Source organism: Anthonomus grandis, chromosome 2 (assembly GCF_022605725.1).
Source record: "Anthonomus grandis grandis chromosome 2, icAntGran1.3, whole genome shotgun sequence".
Taxonomy (NCBI): Eukaryota; Metazoa; Arthropoda; class Insecta; order Coleoptera; family Curculionidae; genus Anthonomus; species Anthonomus grandis.
The window spans coordinates 875164-900214 of record NC_065547.1 but is presented as its reverse complement, the minus strand read 5'-3'; the positions used below and the strand labels follow the sequence as shown (position 1 = coordinate 900214).

At 32.9% G+C, this 25051-nt stretch overlaps 2 protein-coding genes across 2 annotated transcripts in view; one reads left to right on the top strand and one right to left on the bottom strand.

Annotated features, from left to right (window-relative positions):
* Positions 1 to 14941, top strand: part of LOC126733522 (vacuolar protein sorting-associated protein 33A) — a 31727-nt gene extending 16786 nt beyond the window's left edge. Inside the window, exons 5-11 of the mRNA XM_050436856.1 lie at positions 5924 to 6085; positions 6139 to 6515; positions 6571 to 6747; positions 6849 to 6947; positions 7011 to 7167; positions 14598 to 14704; positions 14757 to 14941. Of these exons, the coding sequence (XP_050292813.1) occupies positions 5924 to 6085; positions 6139 to 6515; positions 6571 to 6747; positions 6849 to 6947; positions 7011 to 7167; positions 14598 to 14704; positions 14757 to 14873 (1196 nt within the window). The 3' untranslated portion in view covers positions 14874 to 14941. The remainder of the gene's footprint in view (positions 1 to 5923; positions 6086 to 6138; positions 6516 to 6570; positions 6748 to 6848; positions 6948 to 7010; positions 7168 to 14597; positions 14705 to 14756) is intronic.
* A 58-nt stretch (positions 14942 to 14999) lies between these two features.
* On the bottom strand, positions 15000 to 24074 carry LOC126733525 (required for meiotic nuclear division protein 1 homolog). Its single transcript, XM_050436860.1, has 5 exons — positions 23629 to 24074; positions 16502 to 16701; positions 16263 to 16448; positions 15976 to 16162; positions 15000 to 15255 (listed from the first exon to the last, which is right to left on the bottom strand). Exons 1-5 carry the CDS (start codon positions 23965 to 23967, stop codon positions 15094 to 15096), a joined length of 1074 nt encoding a protein of 357 aa, XP_050292817.1. The 5' UTR covers positions 23968 to 24074; the 3' UTR covers positions 15000 to 15093.
* Positions 24075 to 25051: the final 977 nt, after the last annotated feature.

The window sequence follows — 25051 nt, the reverse complement described above, 5'->3', positions numbered from 1 at the left end:
AAAAATTGTGAGAAACCTATTTAAAATACGTTTTTCTGATGAAAAAGTTTGCTTTTTCTGCACCTTGTAACCTTCATTACCTTTACACTTCAAAGCAGGTAGACAAATATCTGACAGTGACACAAAATAATTTCCTCAAAATCTCAAAAATATATTTTCAAAAATCAACAATAAACAAATAAAACCTTTCAAATAAATGGTTCAAAGTGACCTCCAAATTGAGCCAAACAAAAGCCCAGACAGTTGTAGAAATGTCTTTTAACATTTAAGAGCTGCCGGGGAGTAATGGTACGCGAAGCCTCGATAATTCTATTACGAAGTTCTTCGATATTGTTGGGTCTGCCTCTAACAATATCAAACACTTTCGATGATAGATAGCCCCAATAAAAGTTATCTAAAGGCGAAAGATCGGGGCTTCGCGCCGTCCATTTAGATGGCCCAAAACGTCCAATCCAGCGTCCTGGGAACGTGGCATTCAAAAACTCGGTAACAGTCGCTGCACTATGGGCGGGGGCTCCATCATGTTGAAAAATTATCCTGCCATTTTAAACAGCGTTTCCTAATGCGGGAATGACCTGCACCTGAAGTTATTCTAAATATTTTGCAGTATTCAGGCTACGCTCTATGAAAAATGGTCCAATTATTCGATCTCCAAGAATTCCTGCCCACACGTTAAGTTTCTGTCTTTTTTGAGTATGCGTTTCCTGGATGACGTGAGGATTTTCTCGCGCCCATATTCGAGTATTTTGTTTGTTGACTGTACCATTTGTACAGAAAGTACCGGGTGTTTCAAATTCGAGCCACATCATTGGGATTTCGGAAACGGTAAGAGATACAGGGTCGGTTAAATTGGGGCAAAGTTGCGTATTCTTATGCTTAACAAAATGCCGTTTTAAAATTAAAAAAATTCCGACTACGTACGAAGTTATTCGGAAAATACCGAAATTTTGGAAAATCGTTTTTATTTTTTTGTGAGGTTATTTGAAAACATATTTTAAAATAATTGACATTTTGTTATTGTCACTTTTTCTCCTCTACCAGATGGCGTCGTCAAATTTAAAATCCGACGTTTCGTCTTTTGGCAACCATCATCAACTCTATTTTTTTAAATACGGCCCTGGAATTTTTTTTACTCATTTTAATTCCCCTTTTTATTCTTAGAGAAATGACATATCACATAGTTTAATTTTCCAATATTTTGATGTCAAAAATTTACTTTTATTAAAAAAAAGTTAATACTGTCCTGTTGTTTGAAATAAAAAGTAATCATTTATTTTAACACTATCATTTATTGAATAAATCAATGTTTTTGACGAAATTTTTTAATTATTAACATGGTAAAAATAGTATAAATTTGATATATTATACTAAATTTTAACAATAACAATAGTAACAACTATAATTTATTACTAATTTGTATGTTGAACAACACAAACTAAAAATAATAGAACTTAATGCGAAAAAATGCAATATTTTAAGTTTAAAGTAAATATTCAAATAGTTGACCCTGCACCTCAATACATTTTTGTATCCTTCTACGTAAATTTCCAGACACTGCCCGCTGGATAGTCCTGGCTCGTATACCCCTTAATTCTGTCAATAAATTTGCACGTAAAATGTTTATATCATTTGGGGTGTTCTTAAATAGTCTGTTCTTTAAATAGCCCCAAAGAAAATAATCCAACGGGGAAAGATCGGGACTTCTAGTTGGCCAGCGCACCACCCCTTGATTTCCAATCCACTGATTAGGAAAATTATGATTTAAAAATCGTGTGACATTCCTTCCATTATGGGGTGGTGCACCATCCTGCTGCCACCACAAATCGCGGATAATATCAAGAGGTTCGTTTTCAAGAACATCGAATATATTTGGCTGAATTAAATCTAAATAGTGCTCAGCAGTTAAATTACCGTCGTATATAATAGGTCCCAAAATTCGATTCCTGTAAAGACCCACCCAAACATTGAAAGAATTATGCCCCTGTCTTCTTACTTCGAGGTTTTGTCTCGGATTTTCGACTGAATAAAAATGTTCATTATTCCGATTAAATAGCCCGTTGGTCGAAAAGTTACATTCATCTGTCCACATTATTTTGTTTAAAAAGTCTTCATCATCTTGCAGTTTTTCGTTCAACCAATTGCAAAACTGAAGCCTTCTATCGGTATCTCCACGCCTAAGTTCTTGACTAATATGAAGTTTATAGGGGCGATAGCGATTTTTTCTCAATACTCTGTGGATACGGGTACTTGGCATATTCAATTCACGGGAAAATTGTCTGGTTGAACCTTTCGGATTTTGGGTAACCTTTAACGAAAGCTATCTGATAAAAAGTTATTGTGAAAGTATATCGTTGTAAAACTTACAGCATTAATAATCGCCTGCTCGGTTTCAGGATGCACTCAAATCCCATACATATTTCGAGGTTTAGTGAAACTTCCATAGAGGCTAAGGTTCCTGTCCAAAGCTCCGAAATACGTATAATTAGGTTGGGGGCGCTCTGGATATTGCTCCAGATATTGTTGGCAGGAGCGTTGCGAATTTCTATTCAAAGAATAGTAAATTTGGACCATATCACGTTGTTCGCTACTGGAGAATACCATTTTTGATTTCACAAAATATCGAAAAAGCCAAATGTCAAACAGATATAAACAATTAATGACAGATGGTCGTCCATTTTTTTCTAATTCAAAGCCATCTTTGCTAATAAGAATTTTCAAGTTATTCAGCCGGAGACTTAGACATCAGGCCTGCAGAAAAATTTGTGAAAATATAATATAATATAACATATTAGCAATATTTTTACCATGTTATTGATTGAAAAACAACATCAAGACAATTTTTATTTCAAACAACAGGACAGTATTAACTTTTTTTTAATAAAAGTAAATTTTTGACATCAAAATATTGGAAAATTAAACTATGTGATATGTCATTTCTCTAAGAATAAAAAGGGGAATTAAAATGAGTAAAAAAAATTCCAGGGCCGTATTTAAAAAAATAGAGTTAATGATGGTTGCCAAAAGACGAAACGTCGGATTTTAAATTTGACGACGCCATCTGGTAGAGGAGAAAAAGTGACAATAATAAAGTGTCAATTATTTTATAATATGTTTTCAAATAACCTCACAAAAAAATAAAAACGATTTTCCAAAATTTCGGTATTTTCAGAATAACTTCGTACGTAGTCGGAATTTTTTAAATTTTAAAACGGCATTTTGTTAAGCATAAGAATACGCAACTTTGCCCCAATTTAACCTACCCTGTATCTCTTACCGTTTCCGAAATCCCAATGATGTGGCTCGAATTTGAAACACCCTGTACTTTCGTCTGAAAATAGTATTTTGTTTGTAATCGTGGGGTCGTTGTTAATTCGTTCCATCCACTGTTCACAAAACTGCATTCTAAGAAAATAATCATTAGGCAAGAGTTCTTGAACATTTCTAACTTTAAAAGATTTGTATTTTTCTTTTCTGATTGCCTTATAGCAACTACTCCTACTTTTTCCGGTAACTTCAGCAAACTGAGTAAGACTATTTGTTGGATTTTCTTCAACGGCCAAGCATACCTCCATTTTAAATTCTTCGTCTACTACAGTTTCGGTTCTTTTTCGTTTTAAGTGAGAACTGGTGATGCATCCAATCGTAATAAATTTTTCATGAAACCGTTGTACAATCTAGACGGGACGGGACGGTTAGGATAAGACACGGCAAAATTATCTACCACTTCTTGCGCCGACATTCCTCTAATGTAGTTTGAAACAATCTCAATACGTTCCTCCGTAGTGTAAATCGACATTTCAAAGAGTTTTTGAACAATTTCAATGAAGCAATTTAAAAATTATTTTGTGTCACTGTCAGATATTTGTCTACCTGCTTTGAAGTGTAAAGGTAATGAAGGTTACGAGGTGCAGAAAAAGCAAACTTTTTCATCAGAAAAACGTCTTTTAAATAGGTTTCTCGCAAATTTTTTTGCAAAATAATGGGATTTTTTAAAGTCTGTTAACTTAAACTTCACTTGTTCCAAGTTTCAATCCTATCGATTAAATAGAACAGGTTCTAACATGGGGTTGAAAATATTACACGTAAAACCCTATGACCCGAGATAAAAAAAATGCACTGTAATTATAAAAAACAGCATAGTATAGTTCTTATGGCAATTGTTGATGCAAAGTACCAATTCATGTATATAGATGTTGGTATGAATGGAAGAATATCAGATGGAGGTGTATTACAGCACACAACATTTTTCCAGAAATTAGAAAATAGTGAATTACAAATTCCAAGCAGTGATTTTTTAACAGGAACTAATCGAAATTTGCCATATGTTTTTATTGCAGACGACGCGTTTCCTTTGCGCCCTGACATGATGAAACCCTTTCGACAGGCAGATTTAACATCACGTGAAAAAAAAATTTACAATTATAGATTGTCCCGTGCCAGGCGCACTGTAGAAAATGCCTTTGGGATACTATCGTCGCGATTTCGAATATTTTATACCGATATTAATTTAGAAGTTGAAAATATCGAGAAGGTAGTTAAAGCTTCCTGTGCACTGCACAAATTTTTAATCGCGAACTCAAAAAAGTCTTACGCCCCTTTAAAATGTTTTTATATAGTGAACATTCTGAAAACGGACGTTTAATTTATGATGGCTATAATACTCGAAATAGTGCTATGGAAAATTTTTACAAAGAAGGAACCCAGGCAACACTTTAAAAACATCAAAAATTATTCGAGAAAATTTTGTAAACTATTTTTGTGGTGAAGGAAAAATACCATGGCAAGATGAATATGTAGCTTAAAACTGAAAATTATATATGTGTATTTCTTTTATATGTTTTGTTTTGCTATATAAATTATTTAATTCCTGAGCAGTGTATTTTACTTACCTCATCATCATCATCACTATCTAAGTTACTCGATGACTCTCTGGGTTGACTTTGGTCGTTTAGAAAATCCATCAATTCGTAATACCACAATTTAATTGTATACACATCATTAGTAGATGCCCCAGATCGTTCATATTTCTTTTTTTTCTTTCCTTACGTTGCTTCTCAAATTATTTATTTTTTTGACAACTGTTGCTTTGTCGGCATCTGGATCAATTTCCTTCAGCTTTTTCACAAGCAACTTATAGGCTGCATCTTTTTTATCTCGATTGTGGTATTCTTTAGCTTTGACTTTCCAAAGAGACGGACTATCTTTATAAATTTCAATAAAATCTGTTAAGACAGCTTTAGTTTTTGCTGTTGGCGCCATTTTTTAATGCACGTGGTTTTAATATCACACATCAACCGACGACTACGCGCATGAAAAATGCGAAAAAAAGACTGAAATCTTAGCAGAAATCCAACTCTACAACTGCCACCTGTGCAGGTTCCCGGAAAAAGTCGCACAGACGCACAGGTTTACTCATGGGGTGGCCGGAAATAAATTGATTTTCGGTCTTGCTTTGGTTGCCTGTACAGGTTCAAAAATCAAAACGACCGACTCCAACACACGCTACGGTTTTCCGGACAGGTATAACTGTACAAGTAAACCTCTCCGGTAAACCGTAGCGTGTATGACCTGCATAAGGAATAGTAAAATTCTTGATATTGCGATATTTTAAGTTTGTTGGCTCTTGTCTCTAAAATAGAGAGTTTGAGACCGAGTTACAAAAATGGCTCATTTAAGAAATTATTGAGGAAAGAATTTCCATGGCAGAAATCTAATCTTAAAAAAATTGCTTCAACCAAAACCTTTATTTACTTACCAAATCCTTAATGTAGAACAATGTTTTTGCCATTAAAGCTTTCATTATAAATTCCTCTATATTACTTAAAAAAAATACAGAAGTATTTTAAGTGGCTCCTGAGTGGTATGCAAAAAGGTCCCCATAGGAACAAAATGTCTCTCTTCTATAATTAAAACTTTTTTCAAGGAGTGATAGCAAAACAAGTATGGGACTTAGTGGCGAGACTACAAAAGGAAAAAGCTACTTACGAAGAATCCACCACTCAGTCATCTTGCATAGACCAAATCCTCTTAATAGACCGATCAGTGGACCTAATTACACCAATGGCCACTCAACTAACATACGAAGGTAAATAATTAACTATAGTTTTAAATGTTTGTAATAAAAGTGAGGCTTTTCAGGTTTAATTGATGAAATTTTCGGGATAAACAATGCCACAGCCAGTTTCCCCATAGATAACTTCTTAAGTAGCGAGGAACGATCTACGGAGTCCCTTAACGAGGATAAAAAGCAAATTATACTAAATTCGGCTGATAAACTATTCTCAGACATAAGGGACAAAAGTTTCAATGCGGTCCCTATTTATTTAGCAAAACAGGCTAAAAGTATCACGGCCCAAACCGAAAACACCCAAGGAAAAACCGTGCAGGAAATGAAACTTTTCGTGCATAGACTCCCGATGATTTTAGCGAAAAAGAAGCAAATCGCGCAGCACACTTCTATAGCGGAGTGTATTAAGGAGCATACTGATCAGTACGACTTTTCAGACACTTTAAAGGTGAATTAATTTTGAACATTTTTATCTGTAAAGGGCAGAACATTTTCCTTTTCAGGCCGAACAGGAGTTTTTGAGTTGTTACGAAGTGGATAAACCGAGTCCTTATATTGAAGAACTATTAGCGCAAGGCAAACCGATGATTCAGGTTTTAAGGCTGATTTGCTTGCAGTGTCTATGCTCCTCTGGGCTCAAGCCTAAAGTTCTGGAAGGGTATAAAAGGGAGTTAGTGCAGGTAAATAATTGGTAAACTTTCTATTCTAAAGTAAAGTCTACGTAAAAGTCCTTAGGTTAGTAATACATCATTTCTCCCAATGAATTTTTTTTTTTTTGTAGGTTTATGGCCTAAAAGCGCTGCTAGCCATAACCAAGTTGGAAAAAGTGGGTTTACTAAAGTTACAATCCGGTACCAGACAATACACTGTTCTAAGGAAGGTAGGTGTTATTATTTAGTAATTTAATTATAAATATTAAATTGGCAACAATTTCGAATTTTAGACGTTAAAATTAGTGCTGGAGGACAGTTCTGAGATAAATCCCACCGATATTTGTTATGTACATAGCATTTATGCCCCCTTAAGTGTCAGACTGGCCGAACAAGTAACGAAAAACGGTGGAAGGAAGCAGTTACATGACGTATTGGGTCTTTTACCTGGTAAGTTATTTTGAGAAAAAAATATAAGAAATTGACAAGAATTACTAGAAAAATCATCAAACACATCACAACTGTTGTAAAATAATAAGCCAGGACATCTGTGCTAAGCCAGGACCTCTGTGCGTGCCAAATAAAAATAAAAACATTTTTAACTACTTATACTTAGTGTGTTACTGCAAAGTGCAGGATATAGCTGTATAAAAAGCAGGATAATAGATAAAATTTCTGAGAGTAAAACACCCGGTGTTTATTATTAATATATAATTTCATGCTTACTGTAACCCTGTTAAAAATCTTGTTTATGAGCATTTTGAATTTTTTAAGAGGGATCAACAGCCAACAGAAACTGTGGATCAGTTTATAACAACTCTTGCTTCCACATGTGAGTTTCAAGAAACTGACGTATTAATCAGAGATAGATTGGTTTTGGGTATTAAGGATAGCTGAATACAGGAAAGACTTTTACAGGAATCTGATTTAAAGCTTTCTAAAGCAATAAAGATATGTAGGTCAAGGGTAATATTTATGTGGTCAAGGGCGAGGAAAAGCTGAGGGTACATATAAAAGTTCAACATTTGGGTTTGCTGAGCAGTCTCAGGATAGAGCTGGGCGAAGGGTTGAGTCATCAAATTTTGGTAAAGATCTTAAATTAAAAACCTGTTCTAGTTGTGGTTCAAGACATGCAAAAAACCAATGCCCTTCATATAATTTATTTAAGTATCTTCAAAATGCCATCATAAAGGACATTATAGAAGGTACTGTAATAGAAAATACCAAATACATGGAATCGATGCAGAAAGTGACATTTCTGACACAGGTTCTGAGAGTGAAAAATCTTCAGAAAGTGATAATGTCGTTTGGACTGTAATAAACCCAAATGTGAATGCTGTGGAATGGTTTGAAACTGTGGTTATTGAATTTAAAGTCTTTGTAAGTCAAGTTAACATCTTGACTTACAAAGACTTTAAAGTGTTAAATATAAAGACTAGTGACATTTTAAAGTGCTCTTCAATTTTGCTTTCATACTCTGGTCACAGAATAGCTACGTTAGGGCAAATTAACCTTCTCTGTGATTTTGGTAAAGAATCAGTAGAGCTTTCGTTTTATGTGTTAAGTCGTGGACAATTTGCCTCGTCGATTTTGGGTTTAGAAGGTGCAAAACTTTTGAACATTGTAAATAGCACTTCTGAAATTACTTATCGGAATGAAATACCTGATATGAGAAGCCTAAAACAAATTCTTGACAAACATAGTCGTGTTTTTAGTGGTATTGACAAAGTGAATAAAACATACAAAATAACTTTAACCAGTTGCTTTGAACCTAAAGTGTGGGCTGCTCGAAAAATTCCCCTAGCATTAAAAAATAAGGTAAAATAAAAGCTGGAAGATGATAAGTGAAAAAATCATATTACCAGTAACTGAACCAACGAATTGGGTGCACCCTATTGTTATAGCACCAAAATCCAATGGTGATCTGTATGGATCCTAGGGCTTTAAATTCGAATACTTTAAGTTCGAGTTCGAGAAAAAAAAAATCTGGAAAAAATCCAAACGGGGGGGTATACCCGAAAAATGAAAAAACGCGAGAACTTTCACATTCCCACTACTGACTCTTTATTTGGTGAACTTTATAATGCAAAATATTTAAGTTTACTTGATGCTTCTCAGACTTTTTTACAAACACTTACCTTTAGACTATGACAGTTTCAAAATGTGTACCATAGCTACTCTCTGAGGTAGATACCGTTATGTCCGTTTACCTCATGGCATTAGTTCAGCCCCCGAAATTTTTTTCAACGTTTCCTTTATGAAACTTTAGAAGGAGTTAGTGGCGTGATAAACTATTTTCGCTAGAATAACATAATTCTTATTTGGACATTGTATTAACAAAAATTTCTAAAAGTGGACTTACTTTAAACCTTTTGTCAAAAAACAGGAAAATTTATCGGTCATATTATAAATGAAAGTGGTGTTTCTCCGGATAGTAGTAAAACTCAAGCTATTAATAATATGAAACTAGCGGAAAATAGAAAGGATTTACAAAGATTTTTAAGAATGATCATATATGTTGCAAAGTTTATTCCAAATCTTTCACAAGAAACTGGTCCACTTAGGATACTCTTAAGTACAAAAAACGATAGGCAGTGGTCAGAAAATGAAAACGAATCTTTCAACCGTTTAAAAACTTAGCAACGTCTGCGCCAGTTTTGTCATTCTTTGACCCTTTAAAGAAAACTGTTTTATCTATAGACGCTAGCCCTTATGGTCTAGGTGCTGTATTAATGCAAGATAATCATCCAGTTTAGTTTGCCTCGGTTTCTTTAACAGAGACGCAGCAAAGGTTAGTTAGTTTTTGGATTTGAAAAATTCAATTTTCATCTTTGTGGAAATAAGTTTTTACTTCAGACCGACCATAGGCCTCTGTTAGGCCTTCTTAAAAAGCTACTTGATGATCTTACTCCACTACTACAAAGATTAGCAATCAGACTCTTAAGATATCAATTTACTCTGGAATATGTGCCAGGAAAAAAATGCAAGTTGCTGATACACTTAGCAGAGATCCAGTAAACGAATCGATAAATACTGATTATCTAGAGAATCACCTAAAGGTATACTCTGTCCTTGCAACTTCTAAAGAAAATTTAAAAAAATTGCTAAATGCAATTTCTAAAGATTCTATTATGCAGAAACTCATAGATTATACAATTTCAAGCTGGCCAAAACATAAAGGCAATTTAAAACCATTAGAGCTTAAGTTATATTGGAATATTCGCAGTGAAATATATCTGCATAAAAATATTATTTTTTATAAGAAGCGAATTTTAATACCCTTAGCCATTAGACCTGAAATATTGGAGTTTTTACATCGTAGTCACCAAGTAGTTGTTTCATGCAAAAAGCTTGGCATGAAACAACTCCTGGCTCAGAATGACTACAGCTATAGAAGATATGGTATTAAGTTGCAAAATTTGTAGTAACCAGAAAGAGCCTTTGACGCCTCATTACCCTGGAAAAAAGTGGGTATAGATTTCAAGAGTCATAAGGGTACCTACTTTCTTGTTATCTGAGACTATTTCAGCAAATTTGTCATAGTCAATAAAATACTTAATAAGACGACGACCATGACAATATCTTCTTTAAAAAATGTGTTTGCGATAAATGGCATACCTCAAGAGATATTTTCAGACAACGGTCCTCCTTTTAATTCCGCAGAGTTTGCTTGTTTCGCTTCAAACTACTACATAACTCTTAAAACATCTTGCCCCGAACACTCCCAAAGTAATGGAACGGTCGAACGGTCAATTCAAACTGCTCAAGGTCTTCTGACAAAACGACCCTCGCAAATAAGAAGATCGTATCTCGAAAAAGCCCGTTTTGAGAAAAATGGGTTTAAAGTTTCAAATTTTGTTTATGATTTGTAAAGCAACCACTACGGATTAGGCATTAAAATTTTACAACGGTGTAAATATGTTATTTAGGCACCTTTCCAAAGAAAAAAATATTTTTATTTTTAATTTTTTTACACGAAAGAGAATAAAATTTCATACTAGGAAGTAGTCTTAACTCAATTTCGTCAAGAATCGAGTTACGATGTTCTTATTTGCGAGCGTCGAAAAGCCCTTATAAGTAAACAAGATCCTTTGTTAGCTGTTTTAAGCTATAATCTTACCCCTAAGCAAGACTTGCCCGCTCCCTGCGATCTTCTAATGGGTAGAAAATTGAGAACAACCTTTTCAATTTCACGCAGCCTACTTAAACCCAAATTTAGCAGATGCAACAGAAATTAAACTATGACTAACATGCTAAAAAACTGCGTGATTAACAGCCAAATGATAAGATATTAATTCAACGAGGCCTTCGTGATTGAAAACCAGGGGTAGTCATTTCCAAAGGTGATTATAATGACTTATGTTTCAGTTGTTTCAGAATATTCATATTTATCAGAATATTCAGAATATTCATTTTTATACAGAATATTCTGAAAACAGAGATTCCAGCGAGACTCAGCCTACTGCACAGGCTTTACCGCAAATCGATCGTTCTGTAAACCTTATTGATAATAACATTTCTTAAACAAAAAGTGGTCGGTTATTTAAGCGCCCTGAAAAACTGGACTTATAAAAATAAAGTGTGAGCTTTTATATATTTGTTATTCTATAAATTTTTTAATTTTAAGTGTTGCTGTTCCTTTATCTAAGTTTATAACCATCATTTATGTTATGTTAATAATAAGCTTTCTTTTATTTTTATTTTTTAATAAGGGGCGTGTTATGTATTGTATCTTATGATGTTCGGCAACCTCGCACTGTACACCTGACAGCGTCGCGTAGTTCAATACTGTAAATGCTGTGTGTATTAAGCCAATAACACCTCTACAACTGTCTTTGAGTGGGTGTTGATTAAGCTCGTTCATGTATCTAACTTAGAAATAAATAAGTCTAATTAGATAACCCTCTGCCTTTTTCATTTAACCTCGCTACCTATCAAGTACTAAATATTACATAGATGAAGATATAAATACAAAACGACTCTCTTTTTCTCTATATCAACATTTCATTTCTGAATAACTGTCTGGATCCTTTAGAAGTGGAGTTTTCCTGACAGTTTTTCCCCCTTCCAAGGGATCGCCAACCTTTCACTCTTGATTGCACCTCAGCTCATAATAGACTTATTATGGTCACCAAGATACGAGCACAGTAAAAAACAGTATAATATATATTAGAATTTTTACCTTGTTTAGCTGCTGTAGCATTCGACATTTACGACGTAAAGAGTATTATCATGAGCGAATTTAACAATGATTTCGATATACAAAAATTAGAATTTTTGCACAACTTAAATATAATGTTTCAATTATTGCAAATTTTTGGCAATATGTAAAAACTATGATAAATCATTAGATTGTATAAGGTTTGAGGACAAAGAAATAAATGCTAATTCAACCAAACATTCGCAGGATATTTTTAGAGCGTATACTCTAACCGACACAGTTCGATATAGCAATTTTCAAATTAAAACGATCATGAGAACCTGATAACATTCCGCCATATGTATTTAAGGCATGATTGTATATTGTAGATCATGGAATACTGTTAAAAGTTACCCGTATTGTTGTGACGAATTCGTAATGAGTTATTTATTTTGTTGGCTATTACGTCACTATTAAAGTAAAATCAATTGAGAAAATTGTAATAAAGTTACAAAATTTTGTTTTTATATTATAGAAATATGGGTTAGCCCAGGCAAGTCCATTTAAGTCCAGAATGTATAATTTACCTAAACGTGATGTGTATTTTAAGTTCTGCCTATGGGTTATAGGTGGCTTGTAATTATAAGCATATTTAGATTAACCAACTCAAGAAGTTTCTAGACCGAATAGTACCCAGTATAGATTAGATTGCTAATGAGTTGTACCCAGTCCGTCAACTGTGTTGTGATCTCTGGTTTTCGTTATTTTCAGTCTTGATTATTCTTAAGACAATGGGGAGCACTGAATGCCTAGAACCGATAGTTTTCATCACTAGAGTGTAGTGAGTTTATGTTTTCCAGTTACTTTCATGAATTTTCTTTCATTTTTATACCTATTTTTATACTTCTATCAAGTTCTAGAGCTTACATTCCTTAGAAAGGCCTCCTAAAAGAAGGGACATGGCTTGTTGTGCGAAGGCATTATAAACTATGGTACAATTTCCCATAGTTTTCCCGAAAAGCCCGGTTTTCTTGGACACGTGTAATCAACACTTGTCCCCCTGTTTTCACGTAAACTACCTGGTTTTGAGGACTGAAATTAGGCTTGTTTACCATATAATATCTCCTCTTGTTCATTCATACCGTTTTCGCGATGAAAAACTCAATTTCCTTTGAGTTTCCTTAATTGGAAAGAAGAAGAAAATAGACTTATCGCGTATTTTAAAGAAATATGAGCTTAAATCTGTAACGATACATTTTGTTATATTTAATTTAATATAAGGCCAATAAATCTTAATTACAATAATTTACTTGAGATATAATTGTTTTTTTTTACATACCCAGGGGTTTAGAAGATAAAAGACCTACTTCCTAAAGTGGAAAATACCAAATAAAATGTAACCCACTTCAAGTTTGGAAGCTTACCTATATCTTTTATGTGCTGTTCGTTTCTCTGTGGTTAAATTTTGTAATTTACGACAGAACACCTGTAAAAATAGTTGACACACTTATTTAAATCAGTTGCATCAAACTCCTGTTCCCAAGGCATCGTGTGACCTTTTTCTTCAACACATTCCGACGTTACTTTTACAATTCGGACCTTTCTTTTTTGCTGTTCTTATTAATGATTATTAAACTTCTACTCAAACTCAGGTCAGTGCCGAAAGATGAAAATGATTTATATTCACATCATAAATATAACAGTAAATATATATTCATATAAGGAATGTAAACTGTACCGAGGCCATAATATATTTTCTGGATCCTCAGAAGCTTTCAATAAAAGTACTTTCCACGACTCCACTTTGACATGCAGCAATGAGAGTACATCTTTTATTAATTTATCATTTTTAATCTTTATTTATCATTTTGCAAATCGAGAGGGTTATCCACGTCCAGTAACCACAGTGCTTTACAATCATAAATTGTTTCTCAATAAACTCAAACTCAGTAATTAACTCATCTTTTTGAGCCTTAACCTTTTTTATGTGATTATTCTGGACATTTATTTCCATATTAAGCTGTTCAATGGTGTTTCTCAGCAATAGAATAATAGCTGAATTGTTATCATTTGCAACATCGGGACATTCCTTACTGCGTCAAACAAGATTATTATTGACCATCTCAGCTTTTCTGCCAATAAGGGCACGGCATCTTTTATGAATAATATTGTGGCATTGAATACAAACCCAATTGTTTTGAGATTTATTTTTAAAGCATTTGAATGAAAGAACTTTTTTTTAATTATTTATATTCGTTAAGTAACTAGACTAATTTGTTATTGCTAAATCTGTCCCAAGAGAATAATTTGACCCATTAAAATCTTAAATAAACAGAGCCAATTAGTTCATTAAAAGTTCAGAGTTTACCAGGTAAAGAATGTTAAATGTTTTCAAGCGATCGAGGCTCAGGTGAACAATGCATTCCATTAATTGTTGGTAAAACAATGGTAAATGATGAGAGCCGATGTTATAGTGGGATTTCTTACTTGACAAGCTTCCAAATTCTTGATTCCAATTGTAGAATTTTTTTTTTTTGCATAGAACCATATAAATTTTAATATTAAAAAAAACTACTGGAGACCTTTGAATTTTGATAAAAACACGGAGCGTACTTTTAATGCGTGTTTATTGTCGATACCACTAATACCTAATGTCTAGTATAGCATATGCCTAATATATTAATATTGTTTTTTTATATCTAAATAGAACAAAGAGAAACACTAAAAACCCCGTTTTTAGGCCCCACTTTAGACGAATCTCCCGTTATTGGCCCGAACGTGATACAAAACTATGACGGACCAAAGGTCGTGCTAGTCTTCTTTATAGGAGGCTGCACATTCGCCGAGGTAACCACAAACTTATTTATAATAAATTCAAATAAATAATTGCTATTTTCAGATATCCGCCCTGCGATTTCTATCGAAAAAGGAGGATTCCAATGTGGAATTCGTGATTGCCACCACTAAACTGATAAACGGAAACACATTTTTAAAATCGATCATAGAATTTAATTGAACGCGCCTTTTTTTTCTAGCTTGAATTGTATGTATAGTTAAGAAACCAAAGCTTTATTTATTTAAAAACTGTTTTTTATTTATTTAAATAGTAACAAACACAATCGACTAAAACTGATATAAGTAATAAAAATCTCAGTCTGTTTATTAAATGCTCAAGAAAACTTAACCTTACCACTATCTATATTTACATCAAATACTAAAAACATTTTGAGCTTAAATCAATGTATATACCGATCGACATAATGAATAACCTCGAACATAACCTCAACCATAATCAAAATGATTATCATCCATTCCAGTCGGATGTGATGCTTATCTCCGAGATGATGGGAGAGGAGTTCAATGAGCTCCACGCAGTGGTTGATTTTTTCATTCATAACCTAAAAAAAGGTTTGTTTTTAATATATAGGATGATCAAAGAAGTTTAACGTCTTTAAAACATTGCGGACTAGTTTTTTTTTTAAGGAAATTAAAGCGTTCTTCAGGCTGTCTTATTTTAGTGCCGATTTATTTAATTAGCCGACCAAATATATTGGCTTCCCCGGTGCCCTAATATAAAGTGGTATAGAAGATTTCTGTCCATATTAAAAATCATGACAAATTATTAAAATTTTAATTTCTTTACAATACTACAATTAACATTTATAAGAAGACCGAATTTAAGTTATAAGCTTAAGAAACCTGCCCTAAAACCAACCAATTATCTTTTATTCCAGGTATTTGATGCTATTTTTTAATGTTTTCTAGGCGTTTGAAATAATCTTGTACATTTTCCAGTTTTTTGGAAATTTTGATCTTCCAGGTATTTAACTTTAAAAAATATGAAAGTGTTAAAAGTAACTTATTTTCACAGACTTAAATATATGTTCTATTTTAATCCAGGGATTTAATTCTTTAATTTCAATTAGATTCCAATTTAATTTTTCCTATGGATAAGAAATCCTTTTTCACTTTTTTTAGGCCTTTAAAGCTTTTTTTTTAACAAACAGTAACTCTATGCCTTTTTAGGTGATTTTTCTTGTACCTAAAAGACTATTACCATGAAAAAATTACTCGCTTTTACCCCTCAATATCAGTTTTAAAAGATTCATGATACTTACCTTTGTCCTTTTATTGATGCTAAAGTAAACACAAACTTGATTATATAAACTCTCCAGTTGCTCATTTTCCCAATAAAAATCCGGTGTATCTAGGACATCCGAGCTTAAATTCAAATAGTGTCTTAGGGCGAACAATTCTCCATGTTTCCTCAAAACCTCCTCCCTGCTCATTTTTATTTCTCTACCTCTAAAATGTTTATAAGTTATATTATTAACTAAATAACTTTAATCGATAATAATAATCTTAATTTAATTAAAACAAAAAATTTGGTACAAAAATAACTCACCGTTTCAAATCTTGGGTGACCCCCTCAATTTCCTCTATATATTTCTCAAGTGAGGCCTCCCATATTCCCAACTTAACCGAGAGGAACATGACATTCGAGAAAGTATATTTAATAAGGGTTAAGTTTTCTTTTTCGGAATTTAAACTCAAAACAAAATTACCTTCCTTGTCCAAGCAACTTGGCCGCCTAAAAATAATTTTCTAAGCCTTGTTGACACTACTTTATAATATTTTACTAACTCTTCATCGGTGTGATATTTGTAATTCATAATTTCGCTCTCAGATTGAACCAGTCTGTCTGAATAGCTATTTTCCTCATATTGTCTCACGAAATTAAGCACATTACTGCTTTCTAAGTCAGTTATATTCCACAGTACCACTCCTCCGTCCCTATAGAAGAATATCTCTCTTGGTTCCTTTTCAACTCGATATTTTGCATACTAAAATGATAACAAATTAATTATAATATTTATATAACTTATCATAGTATTTGTATAGAATTGCAGCCATTCAGTTACTTTCACACAAGAGTACTGAATACTGTTTTAGCCCTAACCTAAATAAAAATATTGTTTACTTGATAAATATTGCTTTTAAAAGCTTCTTCCACTGGATAACTATATATACACTAATATATATTAATACATTCATACGGAAGTAGGGAGCAAATGTTTTCAAAACCATGAGCAGGGAGGTACCACACCTATTAGAGACCTTAACAATAAAAAATTGGAATGAACAAAATTACAGAAATCTTGATGCCGTAGGGCTAAAGGGGGAAAACAAGTTATTAGATAATAATAAATAGATAATTAATATTGTTAAAAAGTGGCCAGATTGCAGTTTGCTATCTCTCAACGTTGATAAATCGCACTTTATATTCTGCTATAACTAAAACTGGCTTTGCACCATTGAATTAATTAAAATCCATGCAAATGATTGTTTAGATAATAGGGGGTCAGTGGTGCATGTGCTATTGTAATGCAAAAATGTGTATACAAAGAAGCGAAAGTTGTGAAGACACAATAGAAAACAAACAAACTAATTGAAAGCTGGAAACCTTTTAAACTGTGGAAATCATCTTAAAGTTCGATAAATAGTTAAGAACTTACAAAAATGCAGATGACAATATTGATGGCATAAATACAAACATTTTAAAATGATCTTTTGAAGTTACTGGAGATAGATGAGTGTTTACAGTCGAGACCATTTATTTATTTACGGAATCCATTTACAAAAGTCTTACATAGCATACCCATACAAACATATATATTCAGATACAAAACTATCTATAAATCAATGAAAGGTGTAGATGAGTTAATTAATTAAAGCCCCTATGAAATAATATTTTTTAACTGCCCCTTAAAAGATGTAATCCTACAGTCAAAAAAGCTTATCTGTCCTGACAGACCATTAGCACTTCGAGCCATTCATGTAATTTGCTCATTAATACCATAATTGGTACGGTGGAATGGGACTGAAAATATTTCTTATTGTCTATTCAATCTGGAAGGCACCCTAAGTTTAAATAGAGACAATAACTCGGGACAATCTATAGTAGCATTTAAAACCTTATGCATAAAACATAAGTCGAGTAATGTTCTTCGTGACTCTAATGTGGGTAAGTTCAGGTTATCTCTGACCCACTGATAGTAATACTCTTGTCTAAAAGCAGCCACCCTTAAAAATTTATTTTGATTTTCTTCAATCTGCTCAATGTAGCAGTTATATGACGGGGACCACACAATTGAGCCATACTCCAAGATGGGCCTAACAAGAGAGCAATAAAGTAATCTAAAAGTAAACAAAGACAAATAAGTTGTAGACCGTTGGATAAAACCCAGCATTTTCATTGCCCTACCAGTCACCTGATTGATGTGACTTTTAAAAGACAACCTGGAGTCAATTCTATTTCATTCTATCTAATCTATCTCAATTCTATCTAATTCATTCCTAAGTCAGAAACCTCTGTTTTGACACCAATTGCTACATTATTTATTTTATAAAGAAAAGCAATAGGGTTTCTTTGCTTAGAAAAAGTAATCTTATGGCACTTATTGATATTAAGGGACATTCTATTCAAGTGGCACCTAATCAAAGAACAAATTAAGGTCTTTTTGCAGGAGCACAGCATCGGAAAGGGATGTGATAGGCCTAAATAGCTTCACATCATCAGCAAACATTAGCACACGACAATTTTCAAATTTCCAAACTAAATCAATCAAAAATCAATCATTTACCCTTTTTGCTTAGCGGAAATGGACATTATCGGCTTGACAGAGACGAATTTACAAAATAATGTCGCGAACTCTGAACTGTTTCCGGACATTTACGGTGTACACCGATGTGACCGAAGTCTAGACAGAACTAGATTGTCGAAGGGTGGAGGTGTATTGTTAGCTGTTAAACGCGAGTTTAAAATGTTACCTCTAAATTTATCTGATTTGCTTCAAATTGTATATTCTATCGAGATTGTAGGTGCGCAATTGTCCTTTGACCATTTTACGTGCTTTGTATTTATTGTCTATATACCACCTGCTAGTAGCAAAAGGGTTTATGATATGGTGTACGATTACTTTGAAACAATGCAATATTTGTGTGACAAAAAAATAATTATAATGGTAAACTCCTCCGATTTTTGGAACTATGTGCAGAACAAGAAAAGAATTTCGCGTATTCCCGGAGTAATGCTGTTTCAGGATCGTACAATAAAAGATCCACAGCAAATTGTTGATGCATTTGGAACTTTCTTTCAAAGCGTATATATTGAGTCGGACCCATCTAGTATTAATGTTGGTATTGAATCGAGCCACTTTATTAACAACTCTCTAAATTGCTCTTATAATTTTTCGGAAGATGAAATTGTCACCGCCTCTAATAAACTAAAACGTAAGTTGACCTCCGGTACCGATGGAGTACCAAGTCTTGTCGTTAAAGATTGTATTCGCGCTTTATCAGGGCCTATTGCCCACATATTTAATCTTATCTTGTCTTCAACAGTATTTCCCGAGAAACGGAAGACTGCAAGAATATCCCCGATACTCAAAAAGGGACCGAAGAACGACATTCAAAATTACAGAGCTATATCGATCTTATGTAATTTATCCAAACTTTTTGAAATAGTTCTTTATAATAGAATATATGCCCATGTCAAATTAGACATAGCACCTAATCAATTTGGTTTCATCAAAAATCGCTCCTGTACAGTAAACCTGGCTTGCCTAAATGAGTATCTGTGTCAGCATTTGGATAATAGAGGTCAGGTTGATGTAATATACCTTGATTTCTGCAAAGCTTTTTAGTTGCTTTGATAAAATCTTACTTACGAGGTCGTAAACAGTTTGTTGAATATGAAGGCTTTAAGTCTCCTATATCACCGTCTATAGATTACAAGTCAGACCACTTCCTATACCGCAGGTGTTAAAGCAAAATTGACCTTGAATTCCGCTGTTTGCTGCGTACGAGCGTTTACCAGGGTTTATCGTAAATATCGATGAAAGCAAATTCTGAGGCGCGCTGATTATTTTTATACGAGGAGTATTCATAAGAAGTATTTTAAGTCATAAAATAAGAACTTTTTTGATAGGACTGGAATAAAATGTGTTTATATGACAGAGTTTCTTAATTATTAACGTTTTTACACATTTTTTATATTAGCTTCACTTCTTTGCCTTTATGTAGCAATGTTTGTATGTATGTATATAACAAATCTAAGAATTCTATTTAAACTATAACTTCTACTTGTCAGATTGTTTTCAAATTTTGTAGGTGCTTGGCTTTCGATAACAAGGACAGTTTTTAAAATGTTTTTGAGTTTCCCTTTTCTAAAATTGGTGTATCTAGTGTATTAAGTTTTGATCAGTTCAATGAATTTGAACTTTTAAATAAATTGGAAGCGTTTAATATGGCGGATTCAAAATGGCTGCCTTTTAAGTCAAATATAATATATAAAAAGTGAATTTGAAAAAACTTTACTTGTTGAATTGTTTAAATTTGTTACATTTTTAGGTGTCTCATCAAAAAATACAAGTTTTTACTTAATATTTGTTGAAATTTTAGAGATGAATATTCAAAAAATAAATCTAAAGTTAAAATAAATAAACAATCAAAAAACACATTTAAACACACTAAAAAATATAAAATAATTTAAATATGGTATGGGTTATTTTAATTTTTGAATTAGGTCGTTTTAAAAATACAAAAGCGCAAAAGAATAACAAACAATTATCATAATAAGCGCTAAATAAGTAGTTTTGTAAATTATATACTTTGTATTCATTTGTGGATATAGTAAATATATACAAAATATGTTAAAATATCAAAATTTACCGGGTCTTAAACTCTGACATTGGTGGCCGACAAAAAGAAGTGGGGTGTGTTGGTTTGGGATAATAGGTTGTAAAATCGGCTAAAACTATTCCAGTAACATTAGGGGGAGAAAATAAATAATAAACTATTTTTTAAGATTGTAATGCTTTTATGTAAAACACAAAATACAGAACAAACTATTTAACATATAGGGATGAACTATTTAATTGTAACCAAATTATTGTCTAAAACGCTACAGGCAAAAACTCTCTCGCGAAACGGATGCACACAAGTTAACGTACTTGCGAAAACTAAACCTGGGTTCTACCCAGCCGATGCCTGGCGAGGTGAGGAACGGGGGCTGGGGCAATCGATTTCAGGGCCGCTCGAGTGGTCTGACTTGTAATCTATAGACGGTGCCTATATATGAAGTGTGCTCGGGAGTTCCGCAAGGATCTAACTTGGGCCCGCTTCTCTTTTTATTATTTATAAACGATCTTGCCAATTTACTGTCTTGTCAGAGTTTACTGTTTGCGGATGATATAAAATTGTTCACAAAAATAGATACTGAAGACGATTACGAATTCCTTCAGGTAAATCTTAATAAAGTAGAGAATTGGTGCAATGTCTATATTTAAATGTTAATAAATGCTCTATTCTCTCATTTTCTAGAAAACTGTTGCCAATCAATTTTGACTATAGAGCAAATAATGTTGTGTTGGCCAGAGTGGATGAGGCGGTTGATTTGGGAATTACTTATGATGCAAAATTAAGTTTCGCCAAGCATATAGCAAAAATAGTGTCTGACTCTGCCAAATTGTTGGGCTTTGTTTATCGAAACCGTCGGCACTTTGAAAATATTAATACTTTAAAACTACTTTTCTTCTCTTACATACCTGATAGATGATATTGAGCGCATTCAGCGCAAGTTTATGAAGTATCTCTGGTTTAGAGAGGAAGGTGTCTTTCCAGCCAGAGGTTTGGATAGTCAATTATACTTAAATAAATTTAATATTATACCCTTAGCAAAAAGAAGAGAAATTCTTTCCATAAAATTCTTATATAACCTTATTCATAACAAGATTGACTGGCCCACCCTTTTGGCTGGATTAAATTTTCGGCTACCAAGAATAAACTCTAAGCATTTTAGATTATTTTATGTAAATCCCGCTATAGAACTAATATTTTGTTTAAATCCCCTATTAATATAATGTGTCAGAATTATATTAATAATAATTTACACGAACTATTCGATATTTTTGTTGACAGTTTAATGTCTAATATAGCAAGTATTAAGTAAATAGGTGATGCAGAGTCTTTCTAGTAAGTATATAGATAGTCTGTTTAAGTTCATAGAATATTAAGCATACATTTTGATTTTTCATTTTTATACTTATTTTGGTAATTTTTTTTTTCCTTTTATTCTTTCCTGTAATTGGGTAACAAACAAAGAAATAAATGCTTCTTTTTTTTTTTACCCCTATATAGAAAAAACAAATAGCGTTAAATGCGAAGAATTTCACCACATCAATGTGGTTCCAGTCTATGAAAAGCTGCTAATCAACTATTAACAAAGAAGTGGTCACATACATGGAAGAAAATTTTTAAGCAGATACCGGGCAGATTTTAAAAAACATGATTCATGTGAAAGTGCACTACAATCAGTTTAATTTGAGTGGAAAAATTCGTTGGAAAATAAACAAGTGATTGGTGCAGTGCCTCTCAATTTCGTCAATAATTCGAGACAATTTTTTAAATTAATGCAAAAACTTTTAATGGAGTGCAATCAACAAAATTTAATGGGGAATGTTTCTGAACATAAAGCTACAGTGTTCGGTGTGCCCCGGGACAGTATACTAGGGATAAATCCATTTGTGATTTTTCTTAATGATATTGTAAAAATATGCTAAATATGTAAAATTTAATAATTTGTTGATGACATCTCGATCTATACTATTGAGACAGATATTAATCCAATAAATACGAATAGTGGTTATATAATAAGAGTCTGTGCCTTAACATTGACATGCTTACAAGCTTAATATTTCTTCTATTGTTATTAATTACAATGAAATGTATAGACTGCTGAACATTCAAAAGTTGGAGACTCGACGTAAAAACTGTGATCACAACATATAAGATTCTTAACAATGTAATACAGTCTCCTGAGGTGTTGTGTCAGCTTAATTTAAATGTTCCTCCTACTACAGTGCTCAGACAGACTAGATTGTTCTACCTTGAACAATGTCATACACTGTATGGTGAAAATTGTGCAATAAATAGAATGATGATTAACTCAAATAGTGTCAGTATAGATTTGTTTTTATTGTTCTTCCTCCGAGTTCACTTCAATGAATTTTAAAATCTGTTTAAGTGCAATATAATTTTATATCTTGACTTTGCTTAAAATGTGTCTCTTTTTCTATTGTAGTTACTTTGTTTTAAACCATTGTTGTCCTTATATTTTATTTGGTTTTATTGATGTTACCTGTTATCTGTTTTTTATGCTAGATATTTAATGATAGTACTAATACTTCAAGTGCTGTATTGGAATATAAAATCTTATTTTATTGAATATTTTTTATACTTATTTTTGTAAATTGGTTAATTACCATAATAAAAAAAGTTTATAAGAGTCATCAAGTTGCTGTGTAAAGATAAACTTTCAGAAAACTTAGACAATCACCAAAATAATACAAAAACAGTCTCACTGTGGGGTTTTAGTCTACAACACAAAGAAGTCTGGTGTTTACTGCACCCAGAATAAGTATATAATGCCCTACAACATCTAAAAAACAAAAGATCCCTGAAAATTGAAAGAAGTGTAAACAACAGCCTGTTAAAACTTAAGCGAAAAACTCAGTTCTTAATAAATGTTTCTTTTTATAGTATTTTTCTTTGGGCATTAGAAGTTATTGCTTAGTTGCAGACTCAAATTATTAGTATAAATAATTGCGCATCTAATCATCTAGTATTTATTCTGTACCTACTTTTTGAAATAAACTTTCTTATTATTTTAATATTTAATAAATATGGTTATGAAAATTACAATTGCTTACCGCATGTATTACATCATTATCATTAGGTATAGAATGATCTTCATATAAGTCTTGTTTCTTTAATCCCTGCCTAAGGCCTTCCAGGTCATACTCTTCCGAAGTGGCGAATGCCACCACATTAAACACCCCCGGGGCACTAACCTCGTCTTCCAAAGACTTTTTCTTGCGTTGCACCCGTTTTTTCACCGGGATCGAGGTGATACTCTCGTGAGGGCTCGCTATTGAGGAAAATTTTTGGAAAAAAGTGGGTTTCGATAGTGGACTTTGGGAGGAAACATTTCTAGCGATTTGGTTAAAACTGCTCGACTTTACCGCTATTTGTATGAAAGTCCTAATCATCGTACCGTTTTAGTATTGATAATAAGCTGTTTTGAGGAAATTGCAGGAAAATTCGGTCTTTTTGCCATGAAAAACTTTGAGGTTATGTTACGGTAATAATAATGATGAAATTAGGCTGCCCTGACAGTAGAATGACAGTTGACAGATTGAAGACATTTGCTATGTTTACACACAACCGTAAATGCGAATTAAGATAAAACGCATGTAACTGTGTAAACACCGATAAACCGTTTTAATGTTCCTAATTCGCATTATTTTAAAACGTTTTAAATATGTGGATGATCTCGATGTAATGCGCATTAAGATTCCGTGCAACTAAGAAAAATTTGAAAACCGAAACAGGACGAAAAAATTTTCACTTTGATTTTCTTGTGGTCTGTCTTATCGGGGTTTCGCAAAATTTAAAGAATTATATTATTTTATTAGATAAATTTTTGCTTAATCTCCTCAAGCTAAGTAATTTATCCATATACTTGTAGAAGTAAGTTTATAAGTTCATTTCATAACAATTAAAATATCATAACTTATCCTTGTACGAATTGTTATACTAACCTGATTAAGCAAGGTAACCTAGTTAGTAAGTAGGTTTTATTATTTTGATACCTGAATTCCAATACATCGTTTAGAAACGTAAGCAATTATATAAAACAATAAGTATAAGTGATGTAAAGTGGGTAGACAGTCATAGGTAGTCTTTGGAATAAAGATATTTAAAAAGGGCTCTCATGTGTTATAACACTGCACAACAAATCGAAGGTTATTTTATGTTGACTGAAATATTTTTATTGTTGTTTACTAATTCGAGGCTTCTGATTTCGAATCTGTCGTCAGTTTTACTCTAACAGCTCGAGTTGTTTAGATATAGCTACGTTCTTCTCATTTATCTTTATTTTTGGTTTTTTATCTATTATAGTCGCGTTTTAGATAAATTATTGTAATTTTCATCATGACTTCGCTAAGAAGGGTCTGCATTAACGATCCGAATTGTTTTTGTTATATTTGTGGTGAATATGTTTTTCAAAAATTTCGATTGAATATGTCAGACTTTGTGAAACGAGCGTATTTAGAGTGTTTTGGTTTTCCT

Excerpts from the sequence above, each read along its gene's own strand:
- LOC126733525 (XM_050436860.1), bottom strand. The coding sequence starts at position 23,967 with ATGATTAGGACTTTCATACAAATAGCGGTAAAGTCGAGCAGTTTTAAC. Across the intron at positions 16,163-16,262 it reads GTCACCCAAGATTTGAAACG|AGGTAGAGAAATAAAAATGA; the intron begins GTGAGTTATTTT and ends TAAACATTTTAG. Across the intron at positions 15,256-15,975 it reads GCATCAATAAAAGGACAAAG|GTTATGAATGAAAAAATCAA; the intron begins GTAAGTATCATG and ends ACCTTTTTTTAG.